The sequence below is a fragment of the Eutrigla gurnardus genome, assembly GCF_963514095.1.
Source record: "Eutrigla gurnardus genome assembly, chromosome: 17".
Lineage (NCBI taxonomy): Eukaryota > Metazoa > Chordata > Actinopteri > Perciformes > Triglidae > Eutrigla > Eutrigla gurnardus.
In genome coordinates, this window is record NC_139928.1 from 23,690,841 (window position 1) to 23,715,403 (window position 24,563).

General features: G+C 48.0%; 2 protein-coding genes across 2 annotated transcripts in view; both read left to right on the forward strand.

The window, feature by feature from the left end:
- The window catches only part of carmil1 (capping protein regulator and myosin 1 linker 1), a 20,898-nt gene extending 11,759 nt beyond the window's left edge, over window positions 1-9,139 (forward strand). The window contains exons 18-36 of the mRNA XM_084031400.1: window positions 1-5; window positions 469-523; window positions 599-771; window positions 1,495-1,563; window positions 1,644-1,836; window positions 2,742-2,870; window positions 3,085-3,207; window positions 3,304-3,479; window positions 4,058-4,145; window positions 4,232-4,375; window positions 4,458-4,524; window positions 4,788-5,038; window positions 5,346-5,473; window positions 5,648-6,119; window positions 6,373-6,406; window positions 6,536-6,712; window positions 6,868-7,005; window positions 8,057-8,212; window positions 8,290-9,139. The exon at window positions 1-5 is cut by the window's left edge and continues 95 nt beyond it. Of these exons, the coding sequence (XP_083887526.1) occupies window positions 1-5; window positions 469-523; window positions 599-771; window positions 1,495-1,563; window positions 1,644-1,836; window positions 2,742-2,870; window positions 3,085-3,207; window positions 3,304-3,479; window positions 4,058-4,145; window positions 4,232-4,375; window positions 4,458-4,524; window positions 4,788-5,038; window positions 5,346-5,473; window positions 5,648-6,119; window positions 6,373-6,406; window positions 6,536-6,712; window positions 6,868-7,005; window positions 8,057-8,212; window positions 8,290-8,399 (2,688 nt within the window). The 3' untranslated portion in view covers window positions 8,400-9,139. The remainder of the gene's footprint in view (window positions 6-468; window positions 524-598; window positions 772-1,494; window positions 1,564-1,643; window positions 1,837-2,741; window positions 2,871-3,084; window positions 3,208-3,303; window positions 3,480-4,057; window positions 4,146-4,231; window positions 4,376-4,457; window positions 4,525-4,787; window positions 5,039-5,345; window positions 5,474-5,647; window positions 6,120-6,372; window positions 6,407-6,535; window positions 6,713-6,867; window positions 7,006-8,056; window positions 8,213-8,289) is intronic.
- LOC311027834 (secretagogin-like) lies at window positions 8,540-14,257 on the forward strand (the record flags this gene model as incomplete). Its single annotated transcript, XM_084032001.1, has 12 exons — window positions 8,540-8,562; window positions 9,557-9,915; window positions 10,475-10,545; window positions 10,647-10,739; window positions 10,823-10,912; window positions 11,131-11,187; window positions 12,053-12,130; window positions 12,210-12,265; window positions 12,350-12,395; window positions 12,494-12,553; window positions 13,679-13,747; window positions 13,831-14,257. 12 exons carry the CDS (start codon window positions 8,540-8,542, stop codon window positions 13,954-13,956), a joined length of 1,128 nt encoding a protein of 375 aa, XP_083888127.1. The 3' UTR covers window positions 13,957-14,257.
- Window positions 14,258-24,563: the final 10,306 nt, after the last annotated feature.

The following is a 24,563-nucleotide window of genomic DNA, read 5'->3' on the forward strand; positions in this document are numbered from 1 at the left end:
TCCAAGTGGGTCCTCAAACCTCCATCCAAGCTGGACTTTAAAGAAGCAATTATGTTTATTAGGAATTATTATTCCTGTTGTACAGCACTGTGATGGAAAATTATTATTAATCATAATAATAATTAATAATAAATATATATTTTAATACGTTATTATTATTAATAATAATAATTACTCATTTATTTATTGATTAAATTGAATTATACAGCACAACAAACATTTTTCTTTTTCTTTTTTTAAAAAACAATGAAATAAATAAAAATTAAAAAAATAATAATAATGTAAAAAAATATTAACGACCTGATTGTGGAAATGTCTGTCAGTTAGCACGTATTCAATAAGCTAATGCCTCATTTGCATATATAAACAATACAATACAATTTAAGAAATAATAGTCTTAAAGTCAGTAATGGACCAGGTTTGTATCTGTTTCCTTAAAATGTTAACAATCTGCTGGTTTTGCTCCAGAAATGTGTCTCAGGTCCTGGACAACCTGGTCCACATGATTCAAGAAGAGGACTCGGTGAGTCAAACTTCTACTTCTTCTATCATATCAGTATTTATTATTATTATTTATGAACTATCGTTCCCCCTGCAGCCGCTGACCTCGCTGTCTCTGGCCGACTCCAGGCTGAAGGCCGACCTCTCCATCGTCCTCAACGCTCTCGGCAGCAACGCCTCCCTGACCAGGCTGGACATCAGTGGGAACGCCATGGGGGACATGGGGGCCAAGATGCTGGCCAAGGCCCTGCAGATCAACACCAAACTCAGGTCCTCCAGCACACACAAGCTGCATCCTCTCTGCTGGCCACCAGGGGGCGACTCCTCTCTGGTTGTATAGAAGTCTATGAGAAAATGGTCCTACTTCTCTCTGCTGGCCACCAGGGGGCGACTCCTCTCTGGTTGTATAGAAGTCTATGAGAAAATGGTCCTACTTCTCTCTGCTGGCCACCAGGGGGCGACTCCTCTCTGGTTGTATAGAAGTCTATGAGAAAATGGTCCTACTTCTCTCTGCTGGCCACCAGGGGGCGACTCCTCTCTGGTTGTATAGAAGTCTATGAGAAAATGGTCCTACTTCTCTCTGCTGGCCACCAGGGGGCGACTCCTCTCTGGTTGTATAGAAGTCTATGAGAAAATGGTCCTACTTCTCTCTGCTGGCCACCAGGGGGCGACTCCTCTATGGTTGTATAGAAGTCTATGAGAAAATGGTCCTACTTCTCTCTGCTGGCCACCAGGGGGCGACTCCTCTCTGGTTGTATAGAAGTCTATGAGAAAATGGTCCTACTTCTCTCTTGATGTATTATGTATTATGAGAGTTTATGATCTCAATCTCTAGTTTCAAGTCTTCTTCAATCCAGCATGATGTTCATTTAGTACATTATGGTCCATTTAGAGTCCACCAGACCAGAAAGCAGGGGATGCTTTAGGGGGCGGGGCTTACCTGCTGATTGACAGGTCTCCACCACAGCGTTAACCCTTTCATGTTGTCTGCAGGACGATCGTGTGGGACAGAAACAACGTCAGCCCTCAGGGTCTGCAGGACGTCGCCGCCGCTCTGGAGAAGTGAGTCTGAAGCAGCCGGTCGGGGTCACATGGTTTAGTATGATGGAGGAAGTGATGTCACTGTTCCTCTCCCCCGTCAGGAACTACACCATCCGGTTCATGCCGATGCCCATCATGGATGCCGCTCAGGCCCTGAAGACGAGCCCGGAGAAGACGGAGGATGCCTTGCTGAAGATGGAGCAGTACCTGCTGAGGAACCACGAGACCCGCAAATACCTGCAGGAGCAGGCGTACCGGCTGCAGCAGGGGATCGTTACCACGACAACGCAGCAGGCAGGAGCACCCTCACACTAGATCACACACTAGATCACACACTAGATCACACACTAGATCGCACTGTAGATCACACAGTAGATCACACTAGATCACACACTTCATCACACTGGATCACACAGTAGATCACACACTACATCACACACTACACCACACGGTAGATCACACACTACCTCACACTACATCACACAGTAGATCACAATAGATCACACACTACATCACACACTAGATCACACACTACACCACACGGTAGATCACACACTAGATCACACAGTAGATCACACTACATCACACACTACACCACACAGTAGATCACACACTAGATCACACACACACACACACACACACACACACACACACACACACACACACTAGATCACACACTAGATCACACACTTCACCACAAAGTAGATCACACACTACACCACACACTAGATCTCACACAGTAGATCACAATAGATCACACACTACATCACACAGTAGATCACACACACTACACCACACAGTAGATCACACAGTAGATCACACTAGATCACACACTACATCACACACACACACACACACACACACACACACACACACACACACTACACCACACAGTAGATCACACACTAGATCACACACACACACACACACACACACACACACACACACACACACACACAGTAGATCTCACACACTAGATCACACACTTCACCACACGGTAGATCACACACCACACCACACCACACACTTCATCTCACACAGTAGATCATAATAGATCACACACTACATCACACACTAGATCACACACTTCACCACACAGTAGATCACACAGTAGATCACACTACATCACACACTAGATCACACAGTAGATCACACTACATCACACGGGTAACACTGACCTCTGACCTCTCTGGGACCAGATGATGGACACCATGTGCGTGAAGGTGCAGGACCACCTGAACTCCCTGAGGTTCACGGAGACCGCATCAGTCCAGGAGGACATGAAGGTGGCGGAGAGCATCATGAAGGACGCCCGCAACTCCAAGACGGTGAGAAGATGAGTCTCAGTCCGGAACCAGGACCAGAACCAGGACTCTGTTGAGTGTCAGAGCCTGCTGCAGTAAAACGAGAGGTTTTCTGAAGGGACTCTGGTGCTGGGAAACACTAATATGATCGTCCACAAGAGGGGGCCAAAGTCAACACAAACTTAAAGTTCCTTTGAGAAGCTTCATAAAATGAATCTCTCACTCTCTCTCCCTCCAGCTGCTGCCCAACCTGTACCACCTGCGGAGCGGGGGGTCCAGCGGCGCTTGTGTCGGAGCCATTCAGGACAAACTGGAGTCGATGGCCGGGGAGGTTGCCCAGGTGATGGAGGAGCAGCTGCAGGTACTGAGCTGCCCGGGATTCGAACCCGCGGGGCACCCGTTTTCTGTTCTGTGCGATGTGGAAGGTTTTTAAGCTGCGCTCACACTCCTCCCTCAGACGATGCTGGTGTCCATGGTGGACGCCGCCGAGGGTCTGTGTCCGCACGCCATGAAGAGGAACAGCCTCCGCCCAGAGCTGCTGAAGGGCGGAGCCGGGAGGATGGAGGTCCCTCGCAGCTTCATCACCTCCACGCTGCTGGAGCAGTCCGGGGTCGACATCGCCAACAAGATCAGGTCTGACCTCTTATCTGAACGCCCCACGGGAATTTAACAGGAAATCCTTGAGTTTTAGTGTGGTGTTTTCAAGGTTTGGAAAGTGCTTGGATGTAGACTAAAGGTCTTGAAATGTGTGTTGTATGTGATGACATCTATGATAGAACAGAGAAAAGAAGATCTCCATATTTGAGGGACTGAAAACAGCATTTTCTGACATTTCTTTATGAAAAATGACTTTTGATGATGAACAGATGATGAAAATAGTTGGTGATTATATTTCTGTGGATCTGTTAGTGGAATTAGTTTTCCTTTCATTTGTGGTCCTTCTGTAAAAAGCTGTCTCCAAACATCATGTTGGTTGTTTAGAGGACAATAACATCTCATTTAATGTGATCAACAAGTGACATAATAAGTAGACTGAATACTGACCATTGGATTGGTACAAAGATGGAGTTTACCACAGCTGGAAGGGGCTGGAAAAGCATGGGAATGCACCTTGAAATGCTGATTTGAGTTCCCGCGGTAAGCAGCAGTGATGGGTATGTGTCGGGGCTTTTATTGTGAAAGGTAAGAACGACCATCTTTTGTTTTTCCAGTGAAGTGAAGCTGAGCATGGCATCGTTTCTGTCCGATCGCATCGTGGACGAGATCCTGGAGTCTCTGTCCCGATCACAGCACACGCTGGTCAGTGTCTGTCGGTCTACCTGCCCGTCTGTCTGCCTGCCTGCCTGTCTTTCTATCCGTCCATTCATCCCTCCCTTTGTCTCCAGGGCGACCATGTGATCAGGAAGAGCCAGCCTCTGGTGCATCACGAGGCCCAGACGGAGACTGAGGTTCTGGACGAGGTGGTCCTGCAGCCGGAGAGACCCAACCGGGACCAGAACCATGGACTGGAGGATCCGGACTCGTGCATTGTTAGAGAAAACACTCTCACGCTGCGTATCAGTTTCATTCTTTTAGATACAAAGATAAAAACCCCGTTTCTCTCCTCCCTAGATGACTCCTAAATCCAAGAGGAAGAGCATCCTGGTGAGGATGCTGCGTCCCGTCTCCGTGGCCTTCGGTGAGCGTCCGAAACTCCCAACTGGGACTTTGATGATGGTTTTTTTTCCAGAGTATTACTACGACGGCGTATTTAAAAAAAAAAAATCAATACATCATTGGGGCAGGTGGGCTAAGATGCTAGCGGCTATCTTTCACTTGTCATAGCGGATATAAACAAGTTGTTTGGTTCCGCTAACACCGGATGTTTGCCGTTGCTATGATCAGTAAACATAAATCATACATCATAAAATATAACTCGGTTTCTTCCTGTTTGACCCACAGAGATGGAGTTCGACCTGGACAAGGCCCTCGAAGAGGTTCCCATCCACGTGGAGGACCCGCCTCTTCCTCCTCCTCCACAGCCATTGGACAGAGCCTCAGCCTACTACGGAGACCTCCATCCTCCCCCGACTCCACCCGACACGAGGACCATCTGTTTGTCTGACCTGCCGCCCGTGGAGCACAAGCTGCTGGAGCATCACACCAAACTCCGTCCGAAACCCAAGAAGAGGACCAAACCCAGCCGTCCGCCTGTAGGTGTCCCTCAGGGAAGGGCTCGGGTTAATCGTTGGTGACACCAAATGTTTCTGTTTTGACAGCATCTGAATCTGTTATCAATAAAATATCTATGACATTGCTAACGTAAATGTTGATGACGTAGCGAATAGAAGCTGAATTATTGTTTAATTATTGACCTTCGCATTGATGGGTAAAGAGTCAGATTTGGGAAGTCTAGACTCTCTCATCTCACCCTGTAAAGTTCTGTTGCTGAGGTCGTTAACTGGCTAAATACCTAAAATAATAATTGACTGTCATCTTTCTGTGTCCGCCTCGGTTCAGCGGAAGGCCGCCGCCGCCGCCGCCGCTAGCTCGGTGCCACAAGAGGCCGAGCAGAACAGCATCATGGGAAAGCTTGACGAGGGCCTGGATGATTTCTTCTCCAAGAAAGTCATTAAACTCGGTTTCAAGTGAGACTCAAGTATTAAACACAGAATTCCTTCAGCGGCCCGTCATTTGATGATGATTTGTGCTAAAGATAACCGTAAAAATAGGATAAAGACACTGGTGTGTCGTCTGCAAAGAAAAGTAAACCTGTGAGATGTTGTGTGAATAAAGCTTGAATTCTTTTTAATCTCATGTAGACTTCCATCTGTGAGGGGTCCGTCCTCCAGCACGCCGGAATCTCCGGATAAAAAGCGTGAATCCAGGAAGAGCGGTTTCTTCAACCTCATCAAATCCCGGACGTCCCGCTCAGAGAAAAGCCACGCCTCCGTCACTCCGCCCCACCCGGCCTCCTCCACCACCCCGGCTTCACCCTTCCCCTCCATCACCCCGGTGACCGAGGAAACGACGGCGACGCTCCCGGACCCGCCCCATCGGGAACTCCACAGGGCTCAATCCTCGGACCACACGGATTCTGAAATGGAGTCGACCCCGACCGCCGCTGAATCTGCCGACGAGGAGAAGGAACAGGAGGAGGAGGAGGAGGAGGAGGAGGAGAACCTGGAAAAGAAGGAAAACCCCCACATTCCCCGACATATCGGGGTCCCTGTGATGGGCATGGACCTGCTGGCGGAGATGAAGGCCAGACAGGAGAAGATGGCGCTGAAGCAGGTGGGCGGAGCTCCTGGGTTTTTCCTGGCCTTTTTAAAGAAAAAGAAAATGATCTTTATATGTTCATCGTTATTATTATTATTATTATTGTGTTGTGTTGTATGTGCAATTTTAATCTATATATTTTATTTTATGTCTCAGATTAATAATTTAGCAATGTTGGAGGGAGGCTGCGATCTAAGAAAATCAATGATTATTTCTTTAATAGTTGTATGTGTGATGATAAATAACTTTCTCTCGTCTCTGTTTTCAGTCCGAGTCGTTGGACAAAGGGGACGAAGACAAAGGTGAGTTTGGATTTTCTAGTGATACTTCAACGGTTAAATGGAGCCGTTTCATTAGTTATAATAATACTACTATTTGAGTCTTCCAAAATAAGACCACGACTCTAAAGTATCTCCGTGGTTTTCCTGTAGCCAAGTCAGACGTCCATCACGCCCTTCCAGCAGACGCCGACGAGTCCAGACCAGAGCCGACTCCCAGGTCCAAACCACCCAGCGTGACCCCCAGACCCACCAAACCCCCGCTGGGACCCCGCACCTCTGAGCCCCTCAGTCCCGCCGGTCCCGGACCAAGCAGCACCGACGTCTTCGGTAGGCAGACTTTATACAGGCTTCGTACGGTGCTGGAAATCCTTGAAAACACTTGAATTTTAGTGTGGTGTTTTCAAGGTTTGAAAAGTGCTTGGATTTAGAATAAAGTGCTTGAAATGTGTGTTCTATAACATTTATTGATCTCTGTTCCTCAGACGACTCCTCTGAGACTCCGGCAGGCAGCTCCTCCACCAAAGGACCACTTCCTGCTCCTCGCCTGAAGAGGGCGCCGTCGGAGCAGGAGAGAGAGAGCCCCGGCAGGAACCATGCAGGACCCCCGTCTCCACTGGAGGGTCGGTACCCACAATGCAGTAGTCGTGACTCCGGGTGGATATCAGCCAAAATCAAAAAGAACAGGAGGACCAATGAAATAATTAGCTGACCTCGTCGTCCGAGTCGGTGTTAGTGTCATAATCTTTGATCCGCAGTGTGTTAAATTATACAATTATACATTAAGCTCATTTGCGTTATTTTTCCCCTATTGCATAGGCAAATTAAATATCCAAGCCCTGGTTGCTGTGGCAATTCATTCCGTTTATATTCTTAACGATGAAGCTTTTTTTTTCATGACTCAGCGCTGAAAATACAACAGTCAATTTACCAGGTGACGTTTAATGAATGCTTTCAGGACGCCTCCGCTCAGAAGCAACACAGCAAAGGTCCTAGCCTGTACTTGACATGTCCAAGTGTCAAGAGTGTGTGTGTGTGTGTGTGTGTGTGTGTGTGTGTGTGTGTGTGTGTGTGTGTGTGTGTGTGTGTGTGTGTGTGTGTCATTGAACTCTTGTGTAATTAACAGTGTTTTTCTTTGAAACGGCGTTTTCTTCTGTGTAATCAAAAAGGCGACTTGTCTTTTGTGAGCATGGTGAGAGAAGAAACATTTAAAGGCTTTTACTGTGATTTCTGTTTCTGAGACGTGAAGAACGTCTCTGTTTCAAACAGTTTAAATGTGTGATTAATTTGGTGCCTTAAAGCTGCATTCTCTCTGCTGGCCACCAGGGGGCGACTCCTCTCTGGTTGTATAGAAGTCTATGAGAAAATGGTCCTACTTCTCTCTGCTGGCCACCAGGGGGCGACTCCTCTCTGGTTGTATAGAAGTCTATGAGAAAATGGTCCTACTTCTCTCTGCTGGCCACCAGGGGGCGACTCCTCTCTGGTTGTATAGAAGTCTATGAGAAAATGGTCCTACTTCTCTCTGCTGGCCACCAGGGGGCGACTCCTCTCTGGTTGTATAGAAGTCTATGAGAAAATGGTCCTACTTCTCTCTGCTGGCCACCAGGGGGCGACTCCTCTCTGGTTGTATAGAAGTCTATGAGAAAATGGTCCTACTTCTCCTGTCTCCTTCAGGGGAGTTCCTCGTGGACGGTGATGCGTTCGAGTCGCCCAGTCCAGTGGGAGAACCGGGCGCCGGCGGCCGACTGTGGTCGTCCCTGAAGAGACCAGCCAGTCCTGCTAATGTTGCCGAGGACGACCGCGAGCGAGCCAAGTCCCTCCCGGCTTACGGTTCGACCAATCACAGTCCACCTAATAGATCAGTCTCACTTCCACTGGCATGTTTAAATCTCTCTCTCTCTCCTCAGTGAGGCCTCCTTCTCTGGCCGACGCTGATCTCAGTCCAGCTGACGTGGCGGTTCCTTCGCCGGACGTTGAGCTCAAGTCTGATGACCAATCAGACGAGGAGCTAGTCTGACGGGACTGTAAACCCAACCCCATCAGTCCAGAGACATTTCATCACTTTCTTTAGTATTTGGGGCCAAGGGAACAACTGTAGAGTATAAAACAGTTCCCTGACCTCGGATCAGGCCCGTCTCAGCAGCACTAATGGGGACCATGAAGACCAGACATTACATCTGGTCTGGGGCTGCTTAGAGGAACCAGGTCCAGGTCTAAAAGGGGTTCAGTTAGTCTTTCTGTAGATGAGACGTCCGAAACCAAAGAAAGCTCTCTGCTGCTGGAACCAAAGTTAGTTTGTAGTTTAATCCAACATCAAGGCTCATTAAAATGACAAAATTATTATTTTGTTACCTTTTTATTTCAGAGGAACGTCAACGCTGAGGAAACGGGGCTAATGGGAAATGTTCCCTTCAATAAATACAAATATATATTATAAAAAGCAATACGTTAAATGAAAGGTGAGATATTGAGGTGCGTTCAGGTCACGTTGGAGTTCCCTGTGATTAACAGCTGGGGTTATTACTGTTAACGACAGGACTGCTGTGTCGTCGCCGTAGCAACCGGCTCATGGCCGACGTATTCTGCACTTAGTGACGTTGTGTGTAAATATGACGTTCCTTCCTGTTTATGTTCATAAAGCTTTATATGGAGTTAATGCACAAACTCTGGGGATTATATTTGATATTTGATTATGTAGCGGTGGTGGGTTTGATTCTACCGGGAAATATCTGTCTTTCTTTTCATATATATATATATATATTAAAAAAAATACTATATATATACATATATATATATATATATATAGAGTATTCTGTTAAAATGGTGTTTTATTGTTTATGTGCCAGCCGACCTTTAAGTCTGGAGATGAAACGTCAAGCTGTCAAATATTTCTTTATTTGTATGTTTTTACCAATAAATGCTATTTTACTGTTCAGACTCATTGTCTCTCTCCCTCTGTCTTTCCCCTCTGTCTCTCTCCCCCCTCTCTCTCCCTCCCCTCCCTCCCCCCTCTCTCTCCCTCCCTCCCTCCCTCCCCCCTCTCTCTCCCTCCCCTCCCTCCCTCCCTCATATACAAGCTGTTGAATCCGTCTTTTCTCTCATTTCGTGACTTCTGGAGGAATCTGAACACATTTTTATTTCCGTCTCTGAAACTTTTGGACTGTTTGTCTGAAGGAAGCGTTTCCTTTATTTTGTCGTCACGGTCTCGACCTCTGGACTTGTCTTCAACACCCTGGACAGCACCCTGGACAGCACCCTGGACAACACCCTGGACAGCACCCTGGACAACACCCTGGACAACACCCTGGACAACACCCTGGTCAGCACCCTGGACAACACCCTGGACAACACCCTGGACAGCACCCTGGACAGCACCCTGGACAGCACCCTGGACAACACCCTGGTCAGCACCCTGGACGGCACCCTGGACAGCACCCTGGTCAGCACCCTGGACAGCACCCTGGACAACACCCTGGACGGCACCCTGGATGCTGCAGGTTTCCTTCAGATCTGGCAACATTTTGACGTTGATGGTGAGAAGCGTTCCCATGACTCTGAGGTCAACGTCTTCAACTAAATAATAAGACATTAATTATGCCACCACGCTAGGGCTTGTGGGTAAATGACCTGACAGCTGATCTGAGACATGAACTTAGAGTAATGAGGAGCAGGAGGATCTAGTTTTGCTCTTGTCAGATGTTTTTTACTGCAACATGTTGCCAACATCCATCCATCGTCTACCGCGGTTGAAAATAACCTACGTGTGTTGTGTTCTGCTGCATTTTACCGTGTTTTTATCTGGATGGTTCACGTCCTAAAGGTCATGTCAGATCACAAATTTGAAAATATTAAAAAGCTAAAAAAATGTTTTTTATTTTCAGAGGATCTGATTTATGCTCACATGTAATTAAATGAATGTAATTGCATGTGAATGAACACAGTTTTATTTCTGCTATAAGGAAATGTCGTAGAAATAATGCGAGTTCTCCATGGTCACGAATCCAAAGAAAATGGCTGCTACGTTTAAAAAAGCACGACTTTTAACTCCCGATGTTCCGTTGATTTGACGCGATGCCCCGATTGTGTTCGTAGATAACGGTTTCATCGACGGCAACGAGCTGGACGCCCTCTTTCAACACATGCTGGGAAAGTTCGGGACGAAGGTAATGAGATGGTGATCAATTCGAGTTTTTATTCTCGTCAACACCAGGGGGCACTGCAGTCCGAAAATATCACGACAGGAAATCTAATGTGTTGTGTTCAGGAGCAGGAGATAACGGAGGACATCCGAAGACTGAGAGGCAGGTTCATGTCGGCGTACGACGTCGCAGTTGACGGACGTCTGCGGATCAAAGAGGTTCGTCCGACTCCTCGGAGCTTCTGGAAACATCGACATGTTTTTCAGTTAATTTAATTTTATTGTTTTTTTTATCGCCCCAGCTGGCCGCCATCATGCTGCCGGAGGAGGAGAACTTCCTGCTTCTGTTTCGCAGAGAGACGCCGCTGGATAACAGCGTGGAGTTCATGAGGGTGAGGGGTCAAAGGTCAACACGGGGAATGTTACATGTTAGTCTTGTAGTGGTTACTCACGCTGCGTTGCCTCGAATCCTTTGAAGAAAAACTTTTTTCTCGCAGGTCATCGTGGTGAACGCAACAACAGCGTATCAGGGCCGCTGTAGGAAAAAAATAAGCCACCTTCAGGGTCGTGATCGTTGCCTCACGTTGTTACTTTTGTCGTTTGTGTGCAGATCTGGAGAAACTACGACACGGATGGCAGCGGCTACATCTCAGCCATCGAGCTCAAGGTAATGGGACTTCCCTTCCAGTCCTCACAGCGGGGATCTGGACCTTGGATTTGTGGACAGGACTTTAAAACAAATATGAAACTAGAGATTGAGACCATAAACTCATGTTTACAATGTTTACTGAGATAATACATCAAGAGAGAAGTAGGGCCATTTTCTCATAGACTTCTATACAACCAGAGAGGAGTCGCCCCCTGGTGGCCAGCAGAGAGAAGTAGGACCATTTTCTCATAGACTTCTATACAACCAGAGAGGAGTCGCCCCCTGGTGGCCAGCAGAGAGAAGTAGGACCATTTTCTCATAGACTTCTATACAACCAGAGAGGAGTCGCCCCCTGGTGGCCAGCAGAGAGAAGTAGGACCATTTTCTCATAGACTTCTATACAACCAGAGAGGAGTCGCCCCCTGGTGGCCAGCAGAGAGAAGTAGGACCATTTTCTCATAGACTTCTATACAACCAGAGAGGAGTCGCCCCCTGGTGGCCAGCAGAGAGAAGTAGGACCATTTTCTCATAGACTTCTATACAACCAGAGAGGAGTCGCCCCCTGGTGGCCAGCAGAGAGAAGTAGGACCATTTTCTCATAGACTTCTATACAACCAGAGAGGAGTCGCCCCCTGGTGGCCAGCAGAGAGAAGTAGGACCATTTTCTCACAGTCTTCTATACAACCAGAGAGGAGTCGCCCCCTGGTGGCCAGCAGAGAGAATGCAGCTTTAATAGGCACTTCAGCACCCCGGCTTCACTTCTCAGAACCGGAGGTTGCGGTCTGCTCTAACCTGATTGGTCCTCTTGTTCCCCCTGCAACAATGTCGTCTTTGTTAAAAAAAAGTTTAAATTAGCGTCATCGTCCTTGATTTGTCCCTCCAGGGTTTCCTCCGGGACCTCCTCCTCCAACACAGGAAGTCCGTCGCCCCAGAGAAACTGGAGGAGTACACCGTCACCATGGTAACCGTGGCGACCATATTACATCCGCTTGTCGCCAACAGAATAAGTCCATCACGCTTTAAACTGTTTTCTCCCGTAGATGAAGATGTTTGACAGAAACCGGGACGGCAGGCTGGACCTCAATGACCTGGCCAGGTACGTGGATCCGGGTCACGTGACCAGGAGGATTTAAAAGTACAGTCAATTAAATGTCTGTAAATTGTTTCTTGTTATCTGAAGAATCTTGGCCCTGAAAGAAAACTTCCTCCTGAAGTTTAAGATGGACGTAAGTTTGAAGAGTTTAAATGATACGTGTTTCTATGTGTTTATGACTCAGCGTGATGTTTCCAGTGAATATGAATGACTTGCTGTATCTGATCTCAGGCCTGCAGTCAGGAGGACCGGAAGAGAGACTTCGAGAAGATATTTGCTCACTATGATGTTGTAAGTTTGTGTCCGAGCAGCAGGAAGGTTCGTCCCAAACAAATCCTTTAAAATGCTTGATTATCTTCATGAAAATGGTTTCATATTCGATTATCAAAGAAAAATCAAAGTTGGTTCAAACTTAATTCACCAGGAAACTTCCCCAGGTGGTAATATTGTGTCAACACACGGATGCTAAGTGTTAATCTTTTATTCTAGAAACTATTAATACTGCAAATACACGTTAAAGCCTTTTGGTAGCAGTTGTTTTTCCAGTCCACCAGATGGTGTTTTCCTGGTGTGGTTGCTCAAAACAAAGATGGAGTGAACGCCGCTGCAATAAAAAAAAAAGTCAGATTAAACTTGATTTTATTACGTAAAACCGATGTTTACAAACTATTTTTTAATTGCTCCATGAATCTGAAACTACTGTCAACAGAAATAAAGTGTGTGTGTGTGTGTGTGTGTGTGTGTGTGTGTGTGTGTGTGTGTGTGTGTGTGTGTGTGTGTGTGTCTGTGTGTGTGCGTCTGTGTGTGTGTGTGTGTGTGTGTGTGTGTGTCTGTGTGTGTGTGTGTGTGTCTGTGTGTCTGTGTCTGTGTGTGTGTGTGTGTGTGTGTGTCTGTGTGTGTGTGTGTGTGTGTGTGTGTGTGTGTCTGTCTGTGTGTGTGTGTGTGTGTGTGTGTGTGTGTGCGTGTGTGTGTGTCTGTGTGTGTGTGTGTGTGTCTGCGTGTGTGTGTATGTCTGTGTGTGTGTGTGTGTGTGTCTGTGTGTGTGTCTGTGTGTGTGTGTGTGTGCGTGTGTGTGTGTCTGTGTGTGTGTGTGTCTGTGTGTGTGTGTGCGTGTGTGTGTGTCTGTGTGTGTGTGTCTGTGTGTGTGTGCGTCTGTGTGTGTGTGTCTGTGTGTGTGCGTGTGTGTGTGTCTGTGTGTGTGTGTGTGTGTGTGTGTGTGTGTGTGTGTCTGTGTGTGTGTGTGTGTCTGTGTGTGTGTGCGTCTGTGTGTGTGTGTCTGTGTGTGTGTGTGTGTGTGTCTGTGTGTGTGTGTGTGTGTGTGTGTGTGTGTGTGTGTGTGTGTGTGTGTGTGTGTGTGTGTGTGCGTGTGTGTGTGTCTGTGTGTGTGTGTCTGTGTGTGTGTGTGTGTGTGTGTAGAGTAAGACGGGTGCGTTGGAGGGCCCTGAGGTCGACGGCTTCGTCAAGGACATGATGGAGCTGGTGAAGGTAAAAAAAACAGTCGTTGTGGTCATGGTTCCCACCCGTCCACGTTTTGACCTCTGACCTCTCTGTCCAACCGTCTCCTCCAGCCCAGCATCAGCGGCTCTGACCTGGACCAGTTCCGGAAGGCGCTGATGGGTCACTGTGACATCAACGGGGACGGAAAGATCCAGAAGAACGAGCTGGCTCTCTGCCTCGGCCTCAAGCTCAGCTAACAGAGCCTCGGCTCGCTCCTTTCCTCCTTCCTCCCACCCTTATATGGTCATGTGTTTCCTCCCGTCTCGTGCCACTGTGGGTGTTTAAAGGCCGATGTGTCTCAGTGCAGAGTGCTTTCCCATCATTTATAAAAGCATTTTTCTGAATTTAAATTCCTAGCAGAAGTTGAAAAAATGTGTATGAAATGTGGATTTATGCCATCGTGATTTGGTTGCTGGTTGCTGGTTGCTGGTTGCTGGTTGCTGTTTTCATGACTGCTGCTTCTCTGTGATTTGGTGTTAAATATAAAATAAAAATGTATTTAATCTTTGTGGGCTTCCTTCTCTGATTAATTATTAAAAAAGGTAAACATGGACTGTACCACCAGAAGAGAAATGGGGAACCAGAACAGAAGACAACGCAACTAAAATATTGAAATAAAAAATTGTTTGGGGTAAAATGAATATGAGGTTCTTCTTGAATCGGAGGAAATGTGAAGAACAGATATACAGATATTTTGTTTTTGAACTAATATTAAAATCTCTCTTTTAATACATTGTTAGCAGATAAAGACATTTACGTCTGAGAGCTTTAAAATCTCATAACCTCGAAAAGTTTGTCATTTTAATTGACAGACCTTTTTGGGAGCAGATCTACCAACTGGAATTGGTTCGTTAGCGACGGATGACTCCACCTGATTCCAATCACTCCCTGATTGGTTGACTCAGGCGGCAGCAGCGCTTGAAAAGGGGGGATGTGTGTTTGGAGGGCAGGAAGCTGAAGCACTGGTTTCTGACTTTGTTGGGTTACGGCGATCAGCACACGACTTACAGGCTGTTTGGCTTCAGCATTACCTCTAAGATGTATCTTGGCTTTTGTGTGAGGTAACGTCCCTCTTCTTTGTTTGATGCTTTATGATTCTAAAGTGGTGTTGACTGTTTGTTTTCTTGGTTTTCAGAGTGCTTCTGCTCTCACTGTTGACTTCTGGGCAGCATGCGGAGGGTAAGAGTCCCTCCAACTGTAGTTCAACTTCTTCACAAGACTAAAGTTTCTAACTTTTTTTTTCTCTTCCTTGCAGAAATCAGCTACAGAAGTGGAGGCTCCAATAAGGTCGTACCTCTCTTTGCTTATCCACGTAGCTTCAAACCTGCTTCAGGTTCCACTCACGAGAGCTCTGAGCTGCCAGGAGGGTCTCTGGTTGGTTCTGGATCCAGTGCTTCATCTGCACCGAGTGCAGGCAGTCACAGTGGCTCTTCTGGTAGGCAAGTAGATCGAGCCAGTCCAAAGGGCCTCGAGTCTAGTTTCAAGCCTGCTGGGCTCACCCGGAAACCTGTGCACGACTCGCAACAGCCAGCTGATGGTATCTTCCAGACCAAATCTAACATGTGGGACAGGTTCCTTCCTAAGACAGAAGGACATGGAATGTTTTCTGATGACAAACCAGAGCGACGCACCACCCAGCTGAACAAGCCCCAGCAGCAGCCATCCAGCTACCAGCCGGCTAGCTACAAACCATCCGGCTACCAGCCATCGAAGCCCCAGCAGCAGCCATCCGGCTACCAGCCGGCTAGCTACAAACCATCCGGCTACAAACCATCCAGCTACCAGCCATCAAAGCCCCAGCAGCAGCCGTCCAGCTACCAGCCGGCTAGCTACAAACCATCCGGCTACAAACCATCCGGCTACCAGCCATCGAAGCCCCAGCAGCAGCCGTCCAGCTACCAGCCGGCTAGCTACAAACCATCCGGCTACAAACCATCCGGCTACCAGCCATCGAAGCCCCAGCAGCAGCCGTCCAGCTACCAGCCGGCTAGCTACAAACCATCTGGCTACAAACCATCTGGCTACCAGCCATCGAAGCCCCAGCAGCAGCCATCCAGCTACCAGCCATCGAAGCCCCAGCAGCAGCCGTCCAGCTACCAGCCATCGAAGCCCCAGCAGCAGCCGTCCAGCTACCAGCCATCGAAGCAGCAGCCGTCCAGCTACCAGCCATCGAAGCCCCAGCAGCAGCCATCCAGCTACCAGCCATCGAAGCCCCAGCACACGCCTTCCAGCTACCAGCCGTCCGGCTACCAACCAGCCAAGCCCCAGCAGCAGCAGCAGCCCTCCAGCTACCAGCCGGCTAGCTACAAACCATCTGGCTACAAACCATCCGGCTACCAGCCATCGAAGCCCCAGCAGCAGCCGTCCAGCTACCAGCCGGCTAGCTACAAACCATCTGGCTACCAGCCATCGAAGCCCCAGCAGCAGCCCTCCAGCTACCAGCCCTCCAGCTACCAGCCCTCCAGCTACAAACCATCCAAGCCCCAGCAGCAGCAGCCGTCCGGCTACCAGCCGTCCAGCTACCAGCCCTCCAGCTACAAACCATCTGGCTACCAGCCATCGAAGCCCCAGCAGCAGCCCTCCAGCTACCAGCCCTCCAGCTACAAACCAGCCAAGCCCCAGCAGCAGCAGCAGCAGCCGTCTGGCTACCAGCCCTCCAGCTACCAGCCCTCCAGCTACAAACCATCCAAGCCCCAGCAGCAGCAGCCGTCCAGCTACCAGCCATCCAGCTACAAACCATCCAAGCCCCAGCAGCAGCAGCCGTCCAGCTACCAGCCATCCAGCTACAAACCAGCCAAGCCCCAGCAGCAGCCCTCCAGCTACCAGCCCTCCAGCTACAAACCATCCAAGCCCCAGCAGCAGCCGTCTAGCTACCAGCCGTCTAGCTACCAGCCGTCTAGCTACCAGCCAGCCAAGCCCCAGCAGCAGCAGCCGTCTGGCTACCAGCCCTCCAGCTACAAACCAGCCAAGCCCCAGCAGCAGCAGCCGTCTGGCTACCAGCCCTCCAGCTACAAACCATCCAAGCCCCAGCAGCAGCCGTCTAGCTACCAGCCGTCTAGCTACCAGCCGTCTAGCTACCAGCCAGCCAAGCCCCAAACTAACCCTGGTATCTTCCAGACCAAAGAAGGCATGTGGGCTTCTGCCCTTCGCCAGAAGGACAGCTTTGATTCGGGTATTGCTTCAAGTTATGCAATTGAGATGCATTCTGAGCTTGACTCCACTAGACCGCCCAAGCCCCAGCAGCAGCCGTCCAGCTACCAGCCTTCCAGCTACAAACCATCCAAGCCCCAGCAGCAGCCGTCCAGCTACCAGCCTTCCAGCTACAAACCATCCAAGCCCCAGCAGCAGCCCTCCAGCTACCAGCCTTCCAGCTACAAACCATCCAAGCCCCAGCAGCAGCCGTCCAGCTACCAGCCTTCCAGCTACAAACCATCCAAGCCCCAGCAGCAGCCCTCCAGCTACCAGCCATCCAGCTACAAGCCGGCCAAGCCCCAAACTCACCCTGGTATCTTCCAGACCAAAAAAGACATGTGGGTTTCTGCCCTTCGCCAGACAGAAGATTCTGAGCTTGACCCCACTAGGCCATCCAAGCCCCAGCAGCAGTCCGGCTCAGAAGTCCGACCTGCTTATGCAAAACCAATGACTCAGCCAAGAAGTTCAAGACCAATTCCAATGGCATCCCCGGACCATCCCAGGTGGCAGCAGCAACTGGTGCCCGTGTAAGATGAACGTCTGACGTTTATCCTAAATGTAAGTTGGCTGAACTTTTTAAAAATATTTAGTGTTAAACATTTAAATATTTGTCATTTGAGGGGGAAGTTTTTATTTGCCATGTGTTGCACATTTGCTTACTGATATTTCTGTCCTCAGGTCCCTGACTCTCTGGAAGCTGGGTGTCCTGGCATCAACTTGCTGTGAATTCAATAAAGTAATTGAACTACATTTTTCTTGTGGGTGTCATTTCTGGCCAGTGACTTGCTGCGTCTCAACAGAAGAGATAATGTTCATTCATGAGTTTAATTGAACTTGTGGTTCCATGGGAGTGGTGACTAGGAGCCCAGTTGATGGTGAACTTGTTCTGCATTAAAACCTGTTCTTGGGGGAACTAAAGGTAGAACTGTCCAGATGGATGCTGGAGCTGAATCTCAAGCCTCGGTTTGTGGTTGGACTCTTTATGTATAACTAATGACTAGCATTTCACTGTACTTCAGTTCCATCAAATCCACTTCACTGGCAATGTGTTGCTGGTGCTGCTCATCAGTCTATATTAATCAAACTAAATGGTAGGTTTTACCATAAGTTGCCTTTCCAGGGCGGAACCATCTTACCTGCAGTCTAGTTTAGGCTTTATAACTGCAAACGGCTCTAAAAGACACCGTAGGTTGCACTGTTTGTGTTCAATGGTGGCTTCGACTAAAGTTATAAGAATTTTGTATAACATGATTTAGTGTTCTCTGTGTATGTTAGAGCTTTAGGGGTCTCAGTATTTTTACGACTTTAGCATCCACGGTGACCTGAGGTCCCATGTCTTAGGAGGACCCATTTCTTTTATATAGAACTGTTGATGACTATTTCCACTGATGACCTAAACGGGCCCTAAAGCCATCCTGTAAAACAGCTAACCGTTATCAGGGGCCCTGTGCATATGTCTTGTACTACATGTTAATGACGTGTCATCTCCTGTGCCTTTTTAAAAGACTCAAGTCAAAACATTGATTTGAGCACTTCCTCTGTAGTATCCTCACACGTTGTTGCACTGTAACTGCTCCTCTTGTACAAGATTAAAGTCAGACGTCGACTTTACTTTTGTCTCCGATCTCCTCCTACAGGTGAATTTATTCGTTTACGGGAAAATTCTTTTAATAGTCTTCAAGGATCCTTCCCTGCTGGATCATGTTGTGGAAATGTAAAATACACAGACATGGGTGCCTTCTTGACCTGAGAATCATGAGGATGTTTCATCGGAGGCTCTTTTCCAGAATAGAAACGGAGGAAATGTGAAGAACAGATACAGATATTTTGGGGCAGTTGGTGACGCAGTGGATAAGGCAGCCGCCCCATGTACGGAGGCTCAGCCTCGACACGGAGATCAGTGGTTCGACTCCCGGCCTGGCAATCTCATTCGCGCATGTCTTCCCCCTCTATCTCCCCTTTCCACACTGTCTCTCTCATAATAAAAATAAAAAAGGCTTGCATGGCACTCCAGCCATAAAAAAAAAAAAAAAAAAAGATATACAGATATTTTCTTTTTGAACTAATATTAAAATCTCTTTTTTAATACATTGTTAGCAGATAAAGACATTTACGTCTGAGAGCTTTAAAATCTCATAACCTCGAAAAGTTTGTCATTTTAATTGACAGACCTTTTTGGGAGCAGATCTACCAACTGGAATTGGTTTGTTAGCGACGGATGACTCCACCTGATTCCAATCACTCCCTGATTGGTTGACTCAGGCGGCAGCAGCGCTTGAAAAGGGGGGATGTGTGTTTGGAGGGCAGGAAGCTGAAGCACTGGTTTCTGACTTTGTTGGGTTACGGCGATCAGCACACGACTTACAGGCTGTTTGGCTTCAGCATTACCTCTAAGATGTATCTTGGCTTTTGTGTGAGGTAACGTCCCTCTTCTTTGTTTGACGCTTTATGATTCTGATGTGGTGTTGACTGTTTGTTTTCTTGGTTTTCAGAGTGCTTCTGCTCTCACTGTTGACTTCTGGGCAGCATGCGGAGGGTAAGAGTCCCTCCAACTGTAGTTCAACTTCTTCACAAGACTAAAGTTTCTAACTTTTTTTTTCTCTTCCTTGCAGAAATCAGCTACAGAAGTGGAGGCTCCAATAAGGTCGTACCTCTCTTTGCTTATCCACGTAGCTTCAAACCTGCTTCAGGTTCCACTCACGAGAGCTCTGAGCTGCCAGGAGGGTCTCTGGTTGGTTCTGGATCCAGTGCTTCATCTGCACCGAGTGCAGGCAGTCACAGTGGCTCTTCTGGTAGGCAAGTAGATCGAGCCAGTCCAAAGGGCCTCGAGTCTAGTTTCAAGCCTGCTGGGCTCACCCGGAAACCTGTGCACGACTCGCAACAGCCAGCTGATGGTATCTTCCAGACCAAATCTAACATGTGGGACAGGTTCCTTCCTAAGACAGAAGGACATGGAATGTTTTCTGATGACAAACCAGAGCGACGCACCACCCAGCTGAACAAGCCCCAGCAGCAGCCATCCAGCTACCAGCCGGCTAGCTACAAACCATCCGGCTACCAGCCATCGAAGCCCCAGCAGCAGCCATCCGGCTACCAGCCGGCTAGCTACAAACCATCTGGCTACAAACCATCCGGCTACCAGCCATCGAAGCCCCAGCAGCAGCCGTCCAGCTACCAGCCGGCTAGCTACAAACCATCCGGCTACAAACCATCCGGCTACCAGCCATCGAAGCCCCAGGAGCAGCCATCCAGCTACCAGCCATCCAGCTACCAACCAGCCAAGCCCCAGCACACGCTTTCCAGCTACCAGCCGTTCAAGCCCCAGCACACGCTTTCCAGCTACCAGCCGTCCGACTACCAACCAGCCAAGCCCCAGCAGCAGCAGCCGTCTGGTTACCGGCCCTCCAGCTACAAACCATCCAAGCCCCAGCAGCAGCAGCAGCCGTCTGGCTACCAGCCCTCCAGCTACAAACCATCCAAGCCCCAGCAGCAGCAGCAGCCGTCCGGCTACCAGCCATCTAGCTACCAGCCCTCCAGCTACAAACCATCCAAGCCCCAGCAGCAGCAGCAGCCGTCCGGCTACCAGCCGTCTGGCTACCAGCCCTCCAGCTACCAGCCCTCCAGCTACAAACCAGCCAAGCCCCAGCAGCAGCAGCAGCCGTCCGGCTACCAGCCATCTAGCTACCAGCCCTCCAGCTACAAACCATCCAAGCCCCAGCAGCAGCCGTCTAGCTACCAGCCGTCTAGCTACCAGCCGTCTAGCTACCAGCCAGCCAAGCCCCAAACTAACCCTGGTATCTTCCAGACCAAAGAAGGCATGTGGGCTTCTGCCCTTCGCCAGAAGGACAGCTTTGATTCGGGTATTGCTTCAAGTTATGCAATTGAGATGCATTCTGAGCTTGACTCCACTAGACCGCCCAAGCCCCAGCAGCAGCCGTCCAGCTACCAGCCTTCCAGCTACAAACCATCCAAGCCCCAGCAGCAGCCGTCCAGCTACCAGCCTTCCAGCTACAAACCATCCAAGCCCCAGCAGCAGCCGTCCAGCTACCAGCCTTCCAGCTACAAACCATCCAAGCCCCAGCAGCAGCCGTCCAGCTACCAGCCATCCAGCTACAAACCATCCAAGCCCCAGCAGCAGCCGTCCAGCTACCAGCCTTCCAGCTACAAACCATCCAAGCCCCAGCAGCAGCCGTCCAGCTACCAGCCTTCCAGCTACAAACCATCCAAGCCCCAGCAGCAGCCCTCCAGCTACCAGCCATCCAGCTACAAGCCAGCCAAGCCCCAAACTAACCCTGGTATCTTCCAGACCAAAAAAGACATGTGGGTTTCTGCCCTTCGCCAGACAGAAGATTCTGAGCTTGACCCCACTAGGCCATCCAAGCCCCAGCAGCAGTCCGGCTCAGAAGTCCGACCTGCTTATGCAAAACCAATGACTCAGCCAAGAAGTTCAAGACCAATTCCAATGGCATCCCCGGACCATCCCAGGTGGCAGCAGCAACTGGTGCCCGTGTAAGATGAACGTCTGACGTTTATCCTAAATGTAAGTTGGCTGAACTTTTTAAAAATATTTAGTGTTAAATATTTGTCATTTGAGGGGGAAGTTTTTATTTGCCATGTGTTGCACATTTGCTTACTGATATTTCTGTCCTCAGGTCCCTGACTCTCTGGAAGCTGGGTGTCCTGGCATCAACTTGCTGTGAATTCAATAAAGTAATTGAACTACATTTTTCTTGTGGGTGTCATTTGAAACCTGGAGTTCTGGCCAGTGACTTGCTGCGTCTCAACAGAAGAGATAATGTTCATTCATGAGTTTAATTGAACTTGTGGTTCCATGGGAGTGGTGACTAGGAGCCCAGTTGATGGTGAACTTGTTCTGCATTAAAACCTGTTCTTGGGGGAACTAAAGGTAGAACTGTCCAGATGGATGCTGGAGCTGAATCTCAAGCCTCGGTTTGTGGTTGGACTCTTTATGTATAACTAATGACTAGCATTTCACTGTACTTCAGTTCCATCAAATCCACTTCACTGGCAATGTGTTGCTTGTGCTGCTCATCCGTCCCTTTTAATCAAACTAAATGGTAGGTTTTACCATAAGTTGCCTTTCCAGGACGGAACCATCTTACCTGCAGTCTAGTTTAGGCTTTATAACTGCAAACGGCTCTAAAAGACACCGTAGGTTGCACTGTTTGTGTTCAAAGGTGGCTTCGACTAAAGTTATAAGAATTTTGTATAACCACATAATTTAGTGTTGTGTATGTTAGAGCTTTAGGGGTCTCAGTATTTTTACGACTTTAGCATCCACGGTGACCTGAGGTCCCATGTCTTAGGAGGACCCATTTCTTTTATATAGAACTGTTAATGACTATTTCCACTGATGACCTAAACGGGCCCTAAAGCCATCCTGTAAAACGGCTAACCGTTATCAGGGGCCCTGTGCATATGTCTTGTACTACATGTTAATGACACGTTATCTCCTGTGCCTTTTTAAAAGACTCAAGTCAAAACATTGATTTGAGCACTTCCTCTGTAGCATCCTCACACGTTGTTGCACTGTAACTGCTCCTCTTGTACAAGATTAAAGTCAGACGTCGACTTTACTTTTGTCTCCGATCTCCTCCTACAGGTGAATTTATTCGTTTACGGGAAAATTATTTTAACAGTCTTCAAGGATCCTTCCCTGCTGGATCATGTTGTGGAAATGTAAAATACATGTAGACATGGGTGCCTTCTTGACCTGAGAATCATGAGGATGTTTCATCGGAGGCTCTTTTCCAGAATAGAAACGCGGATCTCCATCTGAAATGACATTCAAACACACAACCGGGTTTTTAACGAAGCTTCATGTGGATGAAGGTTCTTACGTGACTTGTTTCATGGCTGAATTTTTTTTTTTTTTTTTTTTTTTTTTTTTTTTAAGACGCTGTCGCATTAAGGGCGATTAGATCCCGCGAGACTTCACGTGAGTTCGCTGAGCAACGCGGAAGTAGCAGCCAAAGCACGGAGGCTGACTTCAGAGGTGTGTATTCTTGTTTTAAACGGAAGAAAAAAATGATCTTTGTAAACGAGAAATCAGACATGTTAATTTACATACAAAAGAAAAAAACATATATAAAAATGAATTCCTCGAGTCTTCCAAAAAGGTTTTTGCAATGCTGCAAACATATTTATTTTTATCGTATGTTTACTTTAAAAAGTCATACTATAGCATGTCGAAAAAAAAGTGAAAAATCGACAAAATTCATAAAATGTTGTAAAAATGATTTAAAAGCCGTAACATATGCTTGTGTATCGCGTGTCAATCAAAGTCTGGGTGAAGTGAGTCCAAATAAGCCATAAAAAGGGTTGTTCATGGCTGGCAGGTGGCCTAGTGGTTAGAGTGTAAGCCATTTACCCATGTAAACATATATGCAGACGACACCGGTTCAAATCCCGCCTGGAGGTCCTTTGCTGCATGTCACGTCCCCATCTCTCTCACATGCTTCCTCTCTGTCCACTGCTAAAGCGGCTTATATAATGGTGTGGAATATGCTTTATTTGAATTATTTAATATTTTTGACGTTTATTTATTCCAAGACAGTTTCTCTTTGGTGGCGAAAAAAGGTAATGAGATTCAAATACCTTCTAAGCTAATTTTCACTGAATCCAGATCCTCCGGATCCTGGTCCTGTCTCCCCTCCCCCTTCTTTCTCCCCCTCGTCCTGATAGCTGTTATTAGCTCAGTCTTCTCACATAATCACACACAGTGCACTGACTATCACTGTGTGTGTGTGTGTGTGTGTGTGTGTGTGTGTGTGTGTGGCCCCCTGTCATTAAGCAGCGGGTGTGTGTGGTTAAAGTGACACAGCTCTGCCAGCTTCACCATCTGATCCCAGATCTGCTTCCATGAACCGGTTCGGACCGGACCAGCTGCCTTCTCCTGTGATTTTATGTTTTTAAATGAACAAAGATCTTTAAAAAAATAAGATGTTTTATTTTGTATTATTATTGTTACCTGTTACTTGTTTAGGATAAAAGTCTGCATGCTCTCCAGGGCCGTCAGCAGCATGTGATATGTGGGGGGTCCTGTTTAGATGGGGGGTTTGGGGGTCCCCCATAAACTAGTAGATGCAAGTTCTCACATTCTGGTGCATTCTGACATGTTTTTAGATTATGTCTCTTCTGTATCTAATGTCCCTTGTTCCTAGAAATGAAAATGAGGATTAAATATCATTGTTATACTGACATGTTTTATAATAAACAACAGTAGTTCTACAGCTGACTGACACGGTGTATATCACAGGGTGAAATCAGTGACCCGGCCGAGGTCAGGCTGAGCCAATCAGACTGAACAACAAGTAGAGCAGTCCAAGTTGGGAGGGGCCGCTTACTGATGAAGTGGAACGGCTTTGATCGTGAAGCAATGAAAAGAGGCTTTTTAAAACCCCCCCTTAATACATGGTGGCGACGCCCATGACGCTCTCAGAGATGTGCAACACAGATCAAACAGTGAGTGTGAGGGTGGAAAGGCAGCCCCGACCATGTTTCACCACTAGATGTCCCCCAACCGACACCAAGGTCAGCAGAGAGACTTCAATTTAATATCTATTATGCAAAACAACATCAAATACATGTA